Source organism: Microchirus variegatus, assembly GCF_963457635.1.
Source record: "Microchirus variegatus genome assembly, chromosome: 10".
Taxonomy (NCBI): Eukaryota; Metazoa; Chordata; class Actinopteri; order Pleuronectiformes; family Soleidae; genus Microchirus; species Microchirus variegatus.
In genome coordinates, this window is record NC_139811.1 from 9093555 (window position 1) to 9113017 (window position 19463).

Consider the following 19463-nt stretch of genomic DNA (forward strand, 5'->3'; position numbering starts at 1 on the left):
AATGGAGCATGCTGTCAAGAACTTTGCTTAAAACTGAAATCTAAACTTTGCACAAAAAGTGAGGACATTTGTGTTTGGTGGATTATTTCTTTGTTGTAACGATGCTTGTTGACTCTAAATCTTATACCATAGAAAAGCCTGTTTATCTTCTTTTTTAACTGGTGCCACGTTTGTAAGGATGTACGTTGCGCAGTGGGTTGCGTCCATGAATAACTTTCCAAATCTTCTCTGGCAATTCCAAACAGCTGATTCTGTTATTGACCTTATGTATTATGTTTTATATATGTATTTATGTATCTAACAGGAATTTGAACAGTTATTATGATCATAGCTTGACATTTTATTCAATAATAACCAGCCACTCACACACCTATGATCAGTTTAGAGTGTCCAATTTACCTAATAAAAAGGGACTCCATACTTCACAACATCACATTTTCATCAATTTAACGCCTGTAACACATTCCAAAAAAGCTTGGACAGGGGCAAGTTTACCACTGTGTGAAGTCACCTTTCCTTTTAACAACACTCAATAAGCACACTAGCTGTTGAGCTTTGTAGGTGGAATTCTTTCCCATTCGTGCTTGATGAACAACTTCAGTTTCTCAACAGTCCAGAGTCTCTTTTGTCTTATTTTTCAATTTATAGTGCACCACACAATTTCAATGGGCGACAGATGAGGAGTTCAGGCAAGCCAGTCAAGTATCTTACTACAAAACCATGCTGTTGTAACATGTGCAGAATGTGTCTTACTGAAAAAGACGTAGCTTGACACGACACATTAGCGATAGTACCTGCTTTTCGCTTTTCCATTAGCGATAGTACCTGGTAGTTTTTTTAGTACCTGCTCTGGCGATGTTCAGAGCGAGCTGAGCCAATACTATGCATGACGTCATCAGACTGCTGTCCACTGATTGGTCAAAGTGTCGTCACAGGAAAAGGCATTAACAAGACGTCTGACACAAAAGTCAAAGCCAACAATGGTGCACTGTAGATCGGCTAATAAGGCAAAACATTCTTGAAAACTTGCCTCCAACATTTAGTACAGAAATGTCCAAAATCTCCATGGTTAACAGACAAATCTGGTGTTTTAACAACAGCACTGCTGAAGGCTGCCATTACGATAAGATACAATATACCTTTATTGTCCCACGATGGGGAAATTCCCGGTATTACAGCAGCAGATGTGCAAGTTACCCCCTGCCCCCCAATGCCATAGGCACTAACACACCCATCACAGATACTGGGTTTTGAACTTTGAGCTGATAACAATCTCTATGGTCCTTTGATATCAGTTTTAATAGCAGTGCCGTCTGAGGGCTCAAGGTCACATCATTAATGTTAGTTTTCGGCCTTGCCACTTACATGCAGAGATTTGTCTGGATTCTTTGAATCATCTGTAGATGATCCATCCATTCATCTTCTACCGCTTTATCCTCCACATGGAATCTCTAAATAACTTGCAATTGTACACTGAGAAACATTGTTTTTAAACGGTTGGACTATTTGTTGGACTCAAACTTTCAGGTTGAACAGTAATATCTCGTCTTTGAAATACAATATATTGAATATAGGTCAAAAAAGATTTGCAAATCATTGTATACTGTTTTTATTCACATTGAACCAAACTTTTACCTCAACTTCATTGGGATTGGGGTACACGCACACACACACACACACACAAGGTTAACAGTTTTCCCATTTATCATGAAACATCACAAGGCCCCATGCAGTTAAACGTTTCTTTATTGTGAAGCTAGATGAAGATATATGACCTTTATATAATATATAATAGGCTTATATATGTTAAGATTTTTGCAAATGACTTTGATTGCTGACCACATGCATTTCTCAGTTACATTTTAGTCTGCTTTGACTAAAGGACTTCCTATAGGCATACACTGAACACTAACATATGCAGTGAAGTGCCTTAAAGTGAATTAGTTGGCTTGAACATCATATGTAGTGCTTGTGACTTCGGGGAAATCACATGCAGGGCAGTTCAGTTTCACTTTTGCTTTCACCACTGATTTCTAAGTCATGTGGATGCAGAGTTCCTCAGCTCTCAACACCCATCATATCACGTTAGATTTGATAAGAGCTTGGATGGTTCCAAAGGGCAGACAATGAATTGTAAATCTCTCTCTCTCTCTCTCTCTCTCTCTCTCTCTCTCTCTCTCTCTCTCTCTCTCTCTCTCTCTCTCTCTCTCTCTCTCTCTCTCTCTCTCTCTCTCTCTCTCTCTCTCTCTCTCTCTCTCTCTCTCTCTCTCTCTCTCTCTCTCTCTCTCTCTCTCTCTCTCTCTCTCTCTCTCTCTCTCTCTCTGTCTCTGTCTCAAGAATTGTACCAGGAAGTGTTTGTGATAAATCAGCCAGACCTGTGAGAGTTCAGGAACCAAAAACAAAGGTGAGTGTGCAACTATTCTGTAGTTTTTGTTCAAATATCTTTTTAAACATTTCATATTGAGGTCTTGTCTGCCTCTTTCCTGACTCGTGATTGTAATTTGAAATATTTTATTTGCCTACCAGCCACATTAGTAAAATCGGTAACTGGTTTTAAGGCTGTGGCTGTGATCTGTGAATATCTGTAGATTTGGTTATTCTCTGTGGCTTTAGGGTTTGAAAAACTGAAAAACAAATCAAATGGATCTGCCACAACAAAACCAGTCACTGAGTAGTCTGTGGTGAATACGATCACGTCTCAGTACATTTAGAAAACTAACAGGTAAAACATTGTTAATCTGACTGAAACAGCATCAAAAGGAAGTTGGACCGACCCCAGATAATAGACAGAAATAATAGAAGAACCTGTTACAGAGAAGAATCAGACAACATCAAGAGAATGAAGAAATCCAGGACAGTGTATTTGATGGACTGGACTATAAATTTGCTCTGTACCATGTATAATACATTTTAGGTCTAGAATGAAAGCTATAATATATTAATATAGGACATATATTTACTTTATGTTCAAGAAATACAAATAACTGTAACTCAAAAACAAAAAATGCAAATGAAAAAATATAATAGTGACGATGATGATGTTAGAACCAAGGGTGTCTGTTTTTAAAAGTGCCGGGGACAATAACCATCAGCTTGAGTGTGGTTTGAGAAGTGCTGGGTACAAGTATTCATCCGTTTGACGTTTCATTACAATATGCACTGCATTAGTGTATTGAGTGGCTCTGACACTCCTATTAGGGAAAATGAAAAATAACACATACACATACAATAGGGCTGTAACGATACACAAACTCACGATTCGATTCGCATCACGATTTTTGACCCACGATTCGATACATTCCACGATTTTTTTTTTATTTAAAAAACATTTTATTTAAACAACATTTAATTATATAGCAACTTAAAGGGACACTGTGTAGTATTTATGGGTTTATATAACCCAAAATCCACTTTTTTATACATATTATGTGCTCCTGCATTGTCTAGTCGCTGTATAATAGTTGTTGTTTCATTTTCGTTGTGTTTCAAAAAGTCATGTAAAATGACATGGTCGCGGGCCGCGGTTGCATAGCCACTGTTAGCAGCGAGACGCCATGTTTCTACCGGAGCCTGTAAGGACAAACGCTAGAGAACAAATCAAGCATCTCTTTACTTGTAGCAGAAGTCCCGCCTCCTCTCTCTCCGCTTCGTCTGCTACGGCCGTGGTAGCTCGCCCTCTCCCTCACCTCACAAACCTCATTTGCTGACACGGAGAAAGACGACGAGGACGACATTTGACCAGCTGCGGATACCGTAGCGCTCAGGGAAGGGAGGGGGTGAGCAGAGCAGCAGGTCTTTGTTGTAAATTTCAGCCTCTCCTCTAGATGGCACTATAAACTACTTACTTCACCTTTAATGTAACATTTAATAACAATATTTTGGAACACTGTGAACAGATTTGAACATAAATAAATAAATAACCAAAGATTTCTCTCTTTTCTGTAATAACTTGTTTTGATAAACAGCAAAGGTAAGACAACATTACCGCTTGAAAGTCAGTTGTTGTTTTGCTCTTATTTTGGGGCTGGATCCGTGAATCTTGTTCTTAGAGTGATAAAAATCTGTGAATTCTCCGCTGTTTACATAATCACACTGATGCTCCGGTGCCGCTTTTCAACGTGTGCGCTGGAACGGGTTTTTTCCGCTCCTGCGGGTTTCCATCGGTGTTTTAACTGTGTTTGGTGAACATAAGAAAGGTTTATATGAGCTTTTGGCTGAGTTTCTGACCTTTCTGTGGGTATGCAGCATGTCTGTGTTTGTTAAAGTTAGACATGGTTTTATGACGCTTTTGGCGCTGCGTCTGACGCTGCTCCGGTAGCGGGGACATCAGTAAAGAAGAGATTAACGCGATTAAAAAACACAACGCATTAATGATGACTGTAATTAATTAATCACAATTACAACGAAAATTTGACACCCCTAATAAAAATAAGTTTGTTAAGGGCGTGTCGCGATTCTGCCTTCTCACATCGCGACACAGGTTCGTGGCTCTGAGTATCGCGATTTCGATTTCGATACGCATATCGTTACAGCCCTAACATACAAGGGTTTCAACACACACACACACACACACAGACACACACACACACACACACACACCCTCCACTTGCTGCAGAGCTTTGAAAATTTTAGGTAATAATGGGGCATTCCGAGGCTTTTTGAAGGACCATTATGGTGACTCATGAAGTCAGGGCAAGTAACTCAAAATGGGCAAGTTACCACAGACGCAGGACATTGTGTGCCCCTCATCTGGTGCAGACGGCCCTTTTTTTCTGCGCACCGCCCCTGCTGAGCTCTTCTTCCTCTCCTGCACCGCGTGCTTCTCTGTCTCCAAGTGGGCTGTCCGTATCCAACGCAGATCGGATCATTTCTCTTTGTGCATCTTTATCCCCACATCCAAATAATGATCTTTATGATGAGGATCAAGTACAGTCGTGGTGAAGCCTTTTTTTGTGAAGCCCTAATTGTCATGAACAATCGTGTTAAGAGAAGTGCTGTAATCTATCAGGAATCATCGCTAATGAATCTAAAGCAGTTTAAATGTTGACATTTAAACTGTGGACATTTAAACTTACATGTTTAAATGTCAAACTGTTGACATTCAAACTTACATGTATTTTATTTGTCTGAGTGGCTTTTTGATATCTTTGTTAAGATGAAGAGTAACTGAGATGGAGATGGAGGCGGAGACTCGAAAAAAACACAGCAAGAGGAGGAGCTGTTGGAGTTGTTGGAGTTGTAGGAAGAAGAAGAAGAGGGAAGGAAGAGAAAAGACTGAAATCGAATCTGTAACTTCACCTTTGAAGGTTCACGAAGGTAATTCTTCTTACATTTGCAATTCAAACGTTCCTAAATCGATATGGTTAGAAACAATTTTTTAATGCTAACCCTGTGCATTTGTTTTTTTTATATGATCTGTCAGAGGATGAGTTGGAAGAAACAGCAGCTACAGCCAAGGTAAAATATTTATATATTGTTTTGATTCAACTTTGTAATTGGTGAGAAAATATTAATACAAATGATTAATTATTTTTAATAATGAATTTTGTTATTCATTTTCTTAAAAACGGGGCACCACTCTTCTCAAGGCAAGGAGAATGACAGAAGGACTGTCACTTAACAACCTTAAAGTGTCGGCAGCGCTCCTCCCACTTACCGTGAGGCAACGCGAGATGGCGATCGTGCTCAGATTTCACCACTCAGCTCCTCCGTCTTTCACCAGCGGGGGCGCTGAGTAAAAGAGGAGAGTTGAAGGAGGAAATGGAGTCGGCAGTGACGCGGAGAATTTAAGGGAGTGAGGTAGACAAGGGGGACGTGTCTGATCAGAAAACTCCTGTAAATCACACAGTGATCCGGCGATGACCGACTTAACTGTGGTTTTAACAGATGACGGAAGTTTTCCTCTCAATAAGTGACCACGAGCTGTGTTGAGGGCACAGGATGGCGATACATGGGGATAAATCACAGCAATAAAGGGGAGACACGTGGGAGGAATAGAAGCCTAATTCAACCACACAGATTTAGCTGGAGTTTGTCCAGTAAATATGCCGTTTTACCGGTCAAATTAGTGCTTCTATTGTGATTGCGCTGCCGCTGTGCGCGGAGCGAAAGGCACAGAGAACAGTAAACAATTAAACAGCTGTGCGGGCGGCGCCACGGTTTAACATCAGTGGTACCGTTATACAGTCCGCTGGTTTTAGCTCACAAATACTATACTAAGCAAGTTACAGCCTTGTGTGAGACACATGACGTGACGATGAAAGAAAAGAAAAGCACATAAACAATAAAAACACAATGAAACTACCGGGCGTGCACTACCCGTGTTTATAATAAGCTCTAAATAAGCTATTTGCCCAGACACAATTGGCGCTTACTGTGAGTCGTCTTCTGGCGAGTAAAGGGGGGCTGCTGCTGCTTCATGCGGTTCCGTCCTTCGGTAGGTGCTGGTATCGGAGAAGAGAGCGGGCGCCTTGTTGCGCGTCCACCGACTCACGGCAGGGACAGTTGGTCGACAGTGATTTAGGAGTAAATCATTGTGTAAAATCGCAATCTCCTCTTCTGCAGGAATAACAAGGAATAACTCGCAGGGAGTTATTCACGGAGTCTCTGATCAAAAATAAAAGAAAACAAAAAGGGGAAAAACCAAAAATGGGGTAGGAGTAGACAGAGGAAGAATCTTCAAAGCTTGGCCAGCAAAGATGTAGATCTTCAGGGTGTTGATTCTCTCCTTAAACACATACGTCTGCTCTCGCAGACAAACTGTTTGAGCTTTTAAAGGCTTCTCCTGGGGGATCCCACCAATAGGTGAACGGCTGTCTGCCGTGGACGTCATATGCCGCAATGGTTTGTGGGGTGTGAGTCCATCACAGGCGGGACCCCCTGGTGGGGTGGGCTCTTTTCTTTGTTCTCAACCATGTGGCTTCTTGAGGCCTTTACGACCGCCATTTTAAAGTCCAGGCTTGAGTCTTTATGACTTCCCAGTAGGCCGCAACAGATTACAATGGCTTGGCCCAACAATATTTATATTTATTTTTATAAAATTAATTTAACCTTTGCATATATTCACATTATTTATATCGCATAACAGTATTCCATTTTTCAGTATTTCTCAAATAATTTCTTCTTGTTCACAAAAACTCTTTTTAGGTTGATCCAGTGAATAAACGAGGTGAAAGTGAACAACCAGAACAACATGAAGTCAGAACAGACAGAGAGTCTGAAATCAAGTCTATATCATCCAATGAGAAAGGTCATATTTTTACATTATAATCAATGTTATAAATTACATTTCTGCAATATGTCAAACTCATTGAATACATAAGACTGATGGACACAAGTCCACCATCGCAACCTAATATATGTAAGAATTTGTTCTTTTAGTTATCTTCCATTATGAAACTCTTAGAATGTTGTTTGACATATTTCTAACATGGTGCCATTGTTTTTTCCCCCAGTGGATCCAGAGTTTACTCTTGTGTTAATTGGTGACACAAATTCTGTTGAGATCGGACCGAAAAATATCTTGCTTGCCAACAATGAGCAGACACATATGCAGCATCTGTCAGCCAACCTGTATGATCTGTGTGGTCGACACATCTCTGTGATCAACATGCTTGGTCAGAAAAACACTGAGAACCTCCTGCTAAATCAGGGAGTTCATGTTTTTCTCCTGATATTAGCAAACAGTCTGGACAGCAGCCAACATAGTTCAGGAGTGCAGTGGTTGGAAAAGGCTTTTGGGAAAGAGTCACTTTCTTATTTAATGACAGTTGTGACTCATGATGCAGATGCAGAGAGTGAAAGTGCACTGACAGATTTGAAAGCCAACGCAGGTGTTGATGAAAAAAGGTACCACACATGCACAAAAAGTATGACAGATGTAGATGAAATAACATCACTGCTGGAAAAGATAGATGTCCTGGTCTCTGAAAAGAGCCCATACTGCAGCAGCAGAGTGACACTGGATGAAAATGATGAGCAAAAACAACATGTGGACTTCAAATCAAACACAGAAGAAAGGACGGATTCCTCAGAGTTTCAGAAAAATCAGACAGGTGAGATTTTCATGTTTTGAATTGTTGGACCCACACATCAGCAACTATATAGCTGACAGTCCACCACCATGTAAGCATGTGGTGCTCATACAGGGATACCCAAAAATATTTAATGGATTGGTCCAAAGGGTCACAAATTACAAAGTATGTACAGGGGAAAAATCATTTCAGCTACGACATCTGGCACTTTAAAAAACAATGCAATTTCATTACTGTAGAATTTAATTAATGTACAAATACTCCAAGGGGAAATCTATAATAACAACAAATCTTCCTCAAATACATCATTATTATTATTGTTAGTATTATATAATGACTGTCTTGCATAATAATAATGGTAATACTGTAAATACTTAATTAATACCCAATATACACAAATGACTTACTGATTATGTGTGTGTATAATTTGTTTTGTGAAATAGTTTTTTAAACCATTTTTTGATTGATTGATTTATGCATTTCATTACTTCCAGGTTGTCCTGCAGAAGATGAGGGGAAGAGTTCATCTCACGTCAAAGTGAAGGTCATTAGTCTACATTTAGATAACAGAAGATTGTAAATTCTCCAGTTATATGTTTCTGTTTTAATAAACATCCACTAAAGATAAAATCATCTGTTTTCTCAGAGTGACCTGCTGAATGAACCCAGTGATGTTGATCACTCAAAGAATGATGACAGCACAGTGGCAACAGGTCAGTCTGAATTTATATCTGAAATACCATCTGCAACAAATAAGAAAAACAAAACTTTGATTAGATTTTAGTTTCACATTACTTCAGATACATATTTGGATTGGATTGTCACTAATTTGTCTGTTTCAAAATCAAACTCCTCAGACAACTTGTTAGGTTCTGCAGTTCAGGCCCCAAAGCAGAGATTGAACCAGTCAATGGAGGGTATATTTGCAAACTTTGCACTTTTAGAAGCAAAGACTGGCTCTACAGAGGACAATAAAACACCGATGGACACAAGCCCACCATCGCAACCAAATACATGTAGGAATTTGTTCTTTTAGTTCTCTTCCATTATGAAACTCTTAGAATGTTGTTTGACATATTTCTAACATGGTGCCATTCTTCCCCCCCCCAGTAAATCCAGAGTTTACTCTTGTTTTAATTGGTGACACAAATTCTGTTGAGATTGGACCGAAAAATATCTTGCTTGCCAACGATGAGCAGACACATATGCAGCATCTGTCAGTCAACCTGCATGATCTGTGTGGTCGACACATCTCTGTGATCAACATGCTTGGTCAGAAAAACACTGAGAACCTCCTGCTAAATCAGGGAGTTCATGTTTTTCTCCTGATATTAGCAAACAGTCTGGACAGCAGCCAACATAGTTCAGGAGTGCAGTGGTTGGAAAAGGCTTTTGGGAAAGAGTCACTTTCTTATTTAATGACAGTTGTGACTCATGATGCAGATACAGAGAGTGAAAGTGCACTGACAGATTTGAAAGCCAACGCAGGTGTTGATGAAAAAAGATACCACACATGCACAAAAAGTATGACAGATGTAAATGAAATAACAGCACTGCTGCAGAAAATAGATGTCCTGGTCTCTGAAAAGAGCCCATACTGCAGAAGCAGAGTGACACTGGATGAAAATGATGAGCAAACACAACATGTGGAATCAAACACAGAAGAAAGGACGGATTCCTCAGAGTTTCAGCAAAATCAGACAGGTGAGATTTTCATGTTTTGAATTGTTGGACCCACACACCAGCAACAATATAACTGACAGTCCACCACCATGTAAGCATGTGGTGCTCATACAGGGATACCCAAAAATATTTATTGGATCGGTCCAAAGGGTCACAAATTACAAAGTATGTACAGGGGAAAAATCATTTCAGCTACGACATCTGGCACTTTAAAAACACAATGCAATTTCATTACTGTAGTCATTCATTACTGTACTGTCAACACACAAATACTCCAAGGGGAAATCTATAATAACAAAAAATCTTCCTCAAATACATCATTATTATTATTGTTAGTATTATATAATGACTGTCCTGCATAATTATAATGGTAATACTATATATACTTATTTGATATCCAATATACACAAATTACTTGTGACCAGTATGTGTGTGTATAAAGAATCTTTGACAGAGAGGAGTTTTTTGTGATGCTATTTATTTATTTATTTCCAGGTTGTCCTGCAGAAGATGAGGGGAAGAGTTCATCTAACGTCAAAGTGAAGGTCATTAGTCTACATTTAGATAACAGAACATTGTAAATTCTCCAGTTATATGTTTCTGTTTTAATAAACATCCATTAAAGCTAAAATCATCTGTTTTTTCAGAGTGACCTGCTGAATGAACCTGGTGATGACCTGGCAAAAGGTCAGTCTGAATTTATATCTGAAATACCATCTGCAACAAATAAGAAAAACAAAACTTTGATTAGATTTTAGTTTGACATTACTTCAGATACAGTGGTATGCAAGAGTTTGGGCACCCCTGTAAATTTCCATGAATTTCCTTTATAAATCATTGGTTGTTTGGATACGAAATTTCAGTTAAATATATCATATAGGAGACAAACACAGTGATATTTGAGAAGTAAAATAAAGTTTATTTGATTTATAGAAAGTGTGCAATAATTATTTAAACAAAATTAGGCATGTGCATACATTTTATTGATTTCAATACCTTTAGCACTAATTATTTGAACTCAAAATTGGTTTGTTAACCTCAGGGACCCTTGACCTCCATACACAGGTGAATCCAATCATGAGAAAGTGTATTTAAGGAGGTCAATTGTAAGTGTTTCTCCTCTTTGCATCTTCTCTGAAGAGTGACAACATGGGAGCCTCAAAACAACTCTCAAATGACCTAAAAACAATGATTGTTCAACATCATGGTTTAGGGGAAGGATACAGAAAGCTATCTCAGAGATTTAAGCTCTCAGTTTCAACTGTGAGGAACATTTTGAGGAATTGGAAGACCAAAGGCACAGTTCTAGTTAAGGCCCAAAGTGGCAGACCAAGAACAATCTCAGATAAGCAGAGCCGAAGGATGGTGAGAACAGTCACAGTCAACCCACAGACCAGCTCCAAAGACCTACAACATCATCTTGCTGCAGATGGTGTCACTGTGCATCGTTCAACTATTCAGCGCACTTTACAAGGAGCTGCTGTATGGAAGAGTAATGCAGAAAAAACTTTTTCTCTGCACCCGCCACAAACAGAGTCGCTTGAGGTTTGCTAAAGCACATTTGGACAAGCCAGCTTCATTTTGGAATAAGGTGCTGTGGACTGATGCAACTAAAATAGAGTTATTTGGGCAGAACAAGGGGTGTTATGCATGGTGGAAAAATAACACAACATTCCAAGAAAAAACCCTTCCTACCTACAGTAAAGATTGGTGGCGGTTCCATCATGCTGTGGGGCTGTGTGGCCAGTGCAGGGACTGGGAATCTTGTTAAAGTTGGGGTCGCATGGATTCCACTCAATATCAGCAGATTCTGGAGAACAATGTCCAGGAATCAGTGACAAAGTTGAAGTTGTGTCGGGGCTGGATTTTTCTACCCTAAACACTGCTCAAAATCTACTAAGGCATTCATGCAGAGGAACAAATACAGCGTTCTGGAATGACCATCTCAGTCCCCAGACCTGAATATTATTGAGAATTTGTGGTGTTATTTAAAGCGGGCTGTCCATGCTCGGAAATCATCAAACCTGACTGAGCTGGAAATGTTTAATGGTCCAAAATACCTTCTGCCAGAATCCAGACTCTAATTGGAAGCTATAGGAAGCGTTTAGAGGCTGTTATTTCTATAAAAGGCGGATGCACAAAATGTTTCTTTTGTGGTGCCTAAACTTATGAACATGCCTAATTTTGTTTAAATAATTCTTGCTCACTTTCTGTTAATCATATAAATGTTATTTCACTTCTCACATATCATTGTGTTTGTCTCCTATATGATATATTTAACTGAAATTTCTTAACCAAACAACCAATGATTTATAGAGGAAAATCACGAAAATGTACAGGGGTGCCCAAACTTTTGCATACCACTGTACATATTTGGATTGTATTGTCACACATTTGGCTGATTCAAAATCAAACTCCTCAGACAACTTGTTAGGTTTTGCAGTTAAGGCCCCAAAGCAGAGATTAAACAAATCACTGGAGTTTATTGTAGCGATAATGTAAGGCAAGAGGAGAAGGAGGAGGTCACTGGGGGCTGACTGACTCACAGAAGACAAGACTCAAAGAAAACAAAAACTGAATCTGTGGCAGAGCAGCCTGGAAAAACCAAAGGGGCAAAATTGAATTACAGAAAGCTACCGGTAAACACTTGATCTAGAAGACAGAATGACAGGCTGAGTAGTGGAGTGATGACCAAACTTTTATACTGCGGCTGATGAGTAATGGGAACCAGGTGAGTGTTGTCAGCTGCCCCAGTGACAGCCAGCCTCACCCTCTGTCACACACAAGAGGAAACAGAGAAGAGCAACAACAAAAAGAACAAGCATACAAATATAGAATCCTGACACAACTTTGCTGCCTGGAAAAGACATGTTCATCAATTTAAATCTTTGAATTCAACTTAAAAGCACCTGAATAAAATATTTTATCTCTGTAGAATTGTTATGAGCAAATATTTCTGCTTATTTGTGCTCCAGCTCTTCTCATGAAAATCCTAATTTCACTGTAGGTTCTGCAGATGAGGTTACACAAGAAAACAAGGACAAGGTAAGAAACTGAAGAAGAGATTATGAGTTTTCATTTCCTGTATAACTTAAATGTTTTTCATGCTTTTGGTTGCAGTTTACAGATTGAGATACTATTGATGAATCATGAGATGATGCAGATTATATACAAATGTGTGAATAGTAAAAACAACCACTGTCTTTGTTCCTGCTTTACTTTAAATTAGTCGTAGAGTATTAAAAGGTAAAATGTTATGATTCTGGTGCAAACACACACAAATGACTCATCATTAACTTAACTTTTTATATTTTTTATAATCTTAGTGTTAATATCTTTATATTGTAATTTCTTGGAAATGCATGTTTATTATTATCTTTATCTTTACTGTCTTTGCTGTGACACTGTAAATGTCCCCACTGTGGGACTAATAAAGACTATATTATCTTATCTTATCTCCTGTAACTAAATTTGAGTAATTCAGCAACAGTTAATTAGCAAGTAATTAATCAACTGAATCATCATTCACATAACCTTAAGAATTTACGGTAACACTTCAGATTAGGGAACACATATTCACCATTTACTAGGTGCTTACTAATATACATGTAAGTAGCATACTAGCTCTTTATCAATAAATATCAAGCACTTATGTAATAAATAATACTTACTGTATTTAGGAAAAAACTTGGTGTTTCATGTCGTAATAGAGGTAGAATAAGGTTATATAGAATAAGGTGTTAATACATGTTTTAATGTTCGTAATATATGGTTGTAAGCACCTAGTTAATGGTGAATATGTGTTCCCTGATCTAAAGTGAGACCGAACTTACATTTAATTGGAAGGTTTGACCACAATATTGAAGTTTTACCCTAACCCATTTTTAGGTCGGAAAAATACAAAATTCTGGGAAGATTTCTGAAGATATCGACAAAGAAAATCAACACCAAAGAGTAACTGAAACACTGCTCAGACTTGATCTTCAAGACAAACAGAAGTTGACTTCAGATGATTTTCTCAAAATTGGTCCAGCTATGAAAAAGTACCATGTCACTTCAGAGAAAGATTTAACAAATACCTTTCTTCACAAGCTTCTCATGTTAGACTACAGAGCCAGATATATTCCTGTTAAACAAGAGATTCTCAAGGTGAGCGATTCAAAGTGTGATAGTGCTGAAGTAGACGACAGATGGACAGCTTTCTTGCACAAAGTTGAAGACACTGAACAACAAACAAAAGACACTCATTTGCATCCAATGGACATTCAAATGGCAGTATTTCACTGTTCAGACAGCTTCCTTAAGCAGAACATTGTATCAAAACTATCACAATGTCAGTATGCTTTACCTTTGCTTGTTCCTGACCCAGTCACAATGGATATCGAGTGTCCTCTTTGGACATTCAGAAAAATAACAAAAAGCTGGAAAACAACTGATACAAAACAAACTGACAGCACAATAACAAAGAGCATGCCCATCTGCAAAGCTGAGACACCCATGGTGTCATTTTTGCGACTGGATTCACTATCGGTGTCAAAATCTCAGCTGATGAACACGTTGATCAACGACCGTCACGACACTTTCTTTCACAGACACCTTCAAGGAAACAACAAAACTCGCCACTTGGTGGATGGCATGGCAGAGATTGCCTGGTATTGCCCAGCTGGAAAATGCAACGATGCCTTCAATGACTGTGTTGCCTTCTGTAATCTCCATGGTGATGCTCTGTTGTTTGAGAAACAGCGTGACGTACTTCTTGAAAAATCTTCAGTTAATGTTGTTCTTGTACCAACTCTGGAAAAGGGTCACAAAAGTTGGGGAGTAATCGAGGCTCTCTGTAAACGTGAAAAGCCTCTCATTATTCTCATTACTGATACTGACGGTGGTAAAGATCAGAAGAAACAGGGCAGATACAAAATAAGTCTAAAAGACAGAAGTTTTTCAGATATTACTGAAGAACTGAAAACAATCATTGGAGACATTTTGCATGGGTCACATACATCCTTCCAGCTTGAAAGTATGGCAGAGGTCCCTGGAATCAGAGTGGATGAAGATGACACAGTCTGCCAAAAAGGGAAATCTGCTGCATTGGAAATGATGAATTTGCTTAAGAAGATACAGGATCCCACAGAAATCAAAAGTAAATTCCTCCCTTGTCAAGGCCAATTGTGGCATGAGTGGAGCAGAATAAGTAAAGAGCTGTACCAGCTGACAGGACAGATTGAGATTGAGAAATCTAAAAAGGAAAATGAACTGAAGAAAATACGCCAAGATCAGTGCAAAATATCCTGTAGTGAGCTGATGAAGCTGTTTTCTGGTCATCTTTCTTCTCTGTCATCAACTGAGAGAGAGTATTTCCTGAAATGGACTCAGATCTTCCTTGATGACCATGTTGATCTGTCTGTAATTCTGCAAACCTATGATAAAATGTGGTCTGAGGTCTTGGCTCTGAAAAAGAAACATGACAAATCAGACTCTTTAAAAAGCAAACAAACTGAGCTTGAACAAATATCAACACAATTCCAGTCAGCAACGTTTGGCTTGGAGCACATCTTTAGAGAAATGGGGCAGATCTATGAAGCCCATAAATCTCAGAAGAAACAAGAATGCAGAGATGCAGACTGGTCTAAGTACCCTGAGCTTGCTGCAGAGCTGATGATATCAGGACACCCAATGGAGCTCATGGATGGTGATGCAGGTAATGTCCCTATGACATGGATCTCTAGTCTTTTAGATGAGGTCATCAAAAAACTAGGTGATCAGAGAGTTTTTGTTCTTTCAGTTTTGGGAATGCAAAGCAGTGGAAAATCAACAATGCTGAATGCCATGTTTGGGTTAGAGTTTGCAGTGAGTGCTGGCAGGTGCACCAAGGGAGCCTTCATGCAGCTGGTTAAAGTGTCTGAGGAGGTCAAGCAGGAGTTCAAGTTTGACTACATTCTTGTGGTGGACACTGAAGGACTACGTGCTCTTGAGTTGGGCAATACCACTCTTCACCGTGACAATGAACTGGCAACATTTGTTGTTGGTCTGGGAAACATGACATTGATCAACATCTTTGGTGAGAATCCAGCTGATATGCAAGATGTTCTGCAGATTGTTGTACAGGCCTTCATGAGGATGAAGAAAGTTAATCTTTCTCCAAGCTGCATGTTTGTTCACCAGAATATTACAGATATTACAGCTGCAGAGAAAACCATGGATGGAAAGAGACGTCTGCAAGACAAACTGGACCAGATGGCCCAACTTGCTGCTAAAGAGGAGGTGTGTGATGTGGAATATTTCAGTGATGTCATTTCATTTGATGTTGAAAAGGATGTGAAATACTTTGCCCAACTATGGGAGGGAAGTCCACCTATGGCTCCTCCAAATCCAGGTTATTGTGAGAGTGTCCAGGAGCTAAGGAACATGATCCTCTCTAAAGCTAAAGATTCTGCTGGGATTACTCTGTCACAGTTTAAAACCAACATCCAGGACCTTTGGAATGCCCTTCTGCAGGAAAACTTTGTTTTCAATTTCAAAAACACATATGAAATTGCAGTGTACAGAAAACTTGAGGTCCAGTTTGGGAAATGGACCTGGGACCTGAGGAGCAACATGTTGACCATTGAAAACCAGCAGTATAACTGCATTGAAAATGGAAATACTGACAAAGTTGAGCTCACTCATCTTTATGAAAAAATGAGCAAAACCTATGAAGAAACCAAAGAAGAAATGCAAAAGTATTTTGATCACGACAAAGACAAAGGAATATTGGTTCAGTGGAGAGGACGATTTGAAAGCAAAATCAAAGATTTTCACGAGGAACTGGTAAAGGAAACAAAAAGAAAATTGGATGAAGTTATCCAACAGAAGAAAGCATGTAAGAAGGTAAATGATGAGAAGACAGGGTTTGAGAACAAGCTTCTGCAGAAGAGCAAAGAACTCGCTCATCAGTTAAAAGACAAGGGACGAGATGAAAATGAATTAAAAATGCAGTTTGACCATGTTTGGAAAGGCTGGGTGGACGAACTGACTGCAGGTACAAAACCTATTCAAGACATCAACTTTGAAAAAGAACAGGACAAAGTCTTGACTCACCTTGGCATTGAATGGTCTTTCATACGTGACTCCAAAAGCTGTGGTAGACATAAAGAATTACCAGAGTGTGGGAATTATTCTGATTACATCACTCCAAAGAAGTGGTCTGGAAAGATAAAGAACTTCTTCTATCATGACCATGAACACATCAGATCCTTCATTGCCAGAGTTGAACAGCAGTCCATTGATAATATTAAGACCAAACCAGTAGCCACAAGAGGTTACCAATCAACTTACTTGCTAGAAGTGGCCTACAGTGTTATACAAGAAGTAAGAGAACTTGAAGCAAAGCTAAAATTCACTGCAACAAAGGAGTTTAAAGTTGACCTCTTACTGTATGTGTTTGACAGAGCAACACTTTGGCTTTCAGAGTCTCACAAGAAATTCAAGACCAACAATGATGCCATCGCTTACCTTGAGGGCAAGAAAACACAGTATTACGATATTTTTAAAAGCTTCTACAAAGGACACTCCTCTGCTGTTGTGCTTGGAAAAGTGATCTGTGAAAAACTTAGGTCTTCTACTGCTCAGGCAGTCTTTACTAAGACTGCCATTGATCTTGCTGGAGAAATGAAATGTAATTTCCCAGCATTCAGTGGGAACCGGTTAGTCTTGGAGAAACATGTGTTGAAGTCACTGGCAGAGAAAGACAAATTTGAAGATTACATTAAGTACATTCAGCAGCCAAGAGGACAAGTAGAGTCTTATATAGAAGAGCAAGTGATGGAATATATCTTCACAGATCATAAAGACAGAGCAATGGATATACGGGAAAAAAATGCTGAAGACATCAAAAAAGTGGTAAATCAAGCTTTATCTACTGCATCAGAAAATGTCAAAACCCAGAAAGGAAGCACAGACATGTGGCTGAAGGAATTTTCCAGTTTGCTAAAAGAGGAACTGACCATTGGTGATATTTCTTCAGAAAACTTCAGTGACATTACCAACTTTGACTTTCTGAAGGAAGAAACAGAGACAGGATTTATATCCATCATTGAAGAAACAAACAAACTCCCATTGGATGAAATGAAGGAATGCAGACAGAAGCCTGAGGAAATCCTCATTGATCAGTTGTGCAATTGTTGCTGGGAAGAGTGTCCTTTCTGTGCAGCTGTTTGCACCAACACCCTGAAAGACCACAGCCCTAATGACCACAGTGTACCTTTTCATCGATCTGGTGCAGTAAAGGGTAGGCATTACAGAGGCACAGAGGAGATGTCAGTTGATTTCTGCACAACAGACGTTGCCAGTAAAGGAAGCTTTTACCCTGATGGTGACTCAGAAAAGTCAATTCCTTTCAAACAGTACCGAACTATTGGCCCACGGTTTGCTAGTTGGAACATTACCCCTGATGTGTCTGAACTGCCATACTGGAAATGGTTTGTATGGAAATATCAAAATCAACTAGAAGAACATTACAAATTAAAATTTCAGAACAGGGGAGAAATTCCTAAAGATTGGGAAAAAATCTCAAAAGAAGAAGCTATAAAAAGTCTGGATGAAATGTTCAGTCTGTGAGGAGCCACAGAGAAATGCAGCTCTGCTTATCGTACTGTTGTGTTTTTGAATAATTTTCATGACACAAACTCCCCCCAAAAATAACCTTAATGAATTTACACAAATAAAATTTGAACATGAAACACAGGTTACTATGGAGATAGAAATGAGGACAGTTTCATAGAAATGTAAAGATCTCAAAACTTAAAGGAAAAAGACCAGAAGAGCAATGTTCAAAGTTATTTTTTTTTGCTATATAAAGAAGTATTAATTGATTTATGACATGATCATAAAAATTTTCATTTTTTCTTTTATAATTTTAGCCATTTGTGAATGTAAGGTTGCTGTTTTCTTGTTTTTTTTTATTTTTGTTAGACAGATATATGTACCATAACACGATAAATAATTTTTGAAGTGAAAAAATAGATGTTGATTGACATTTCTCAGTCATTTGAAATGAATGGATGGCTTTTATTCTTTTTTGTAACCTTAACCGTTTTTGTTTTGATTTGATTTTTATTGTGGTTTGATTTGCTGTTTATGACGTAAATGAAAAGTAATCCATTGTTATAGTCATGTTATTTTTTAATATATGCTTTGTCAAACATCTCTCCATTTTCTACCACTTTATCCTCCATGCTTTACCCCAAGTACTATATATGTATTATATGAGTAAGTCAAGGTTTATGTATGATTTTTGATTATTCATCAAAGTATTTAATCTGACATGACATGGACTATAGACTATATCATCACTGTTTATTACACTTTTTTGATATAATTTTTTTTTCAAATAAAGCAAAAGGGCATGTCATCTATATTTTTTTCCTGATTTTAATGTCTTGATCTGAAGAAAGAGCTGTGTTTGTGCAGTCCTGGTAATTAACACTCTTGAGAGATATAAAAACCTGAAATATGTAAGGTTTATTGGTTTATTTTATTTAAGTAAAGACCAGGGATCTTTAGGGAAACATTAATTTCATGATGGATGATGGATGTTATCATCTGAACTCCTAGTTAATACTGGATGGACATTTGTTGACTCAATCTATGTGTTTGAGAAAAACATTGAATAAAAAAATATTTATTAATAAAAAAAAATATTATTGTTATTATTATTATTATTACTTCTAATTTTTGCCAACCTTTTTGGGACTTACTCAAAAATCCTTT

The 19463-nt window shown here is 38.5% G+C and overlaps 1 protein-coding gene across 1 annotated transcript; it reads left to right on the forward strand.

Moving 5' to 3' along the window:
- The first annotated feature begins 6766 nt into the window (after positions 1-6766).
- Positions 6767-19182, forward strand: LOC310932745 (interferon-induced very large GTPase 1-like). The gene is made up of 10 exons (XM_083896091.1): positions 6767-7249; positions 7455-8054; positions 8528-8577; positions 8680-8746; positions 8891-9049; positions 9144-9737; positions 10212-10261; positions 10364-10403; positions 12724-12761; positions 13605-19182. The coding sequence occupies exons 2-10, from the start codon at positions 7550-7552 to the stop codon at positions 18309-18311; spliced, it is 6210 nt and encodes a 2069-aa protein (XP_083752217.1). The 5' UTR covers positions 6767-7249; positions 7455-7549; the 3' UTR covers positions 18312-19182.
- Positions 19183-19463: the final 281 nt, after the last annotated feature.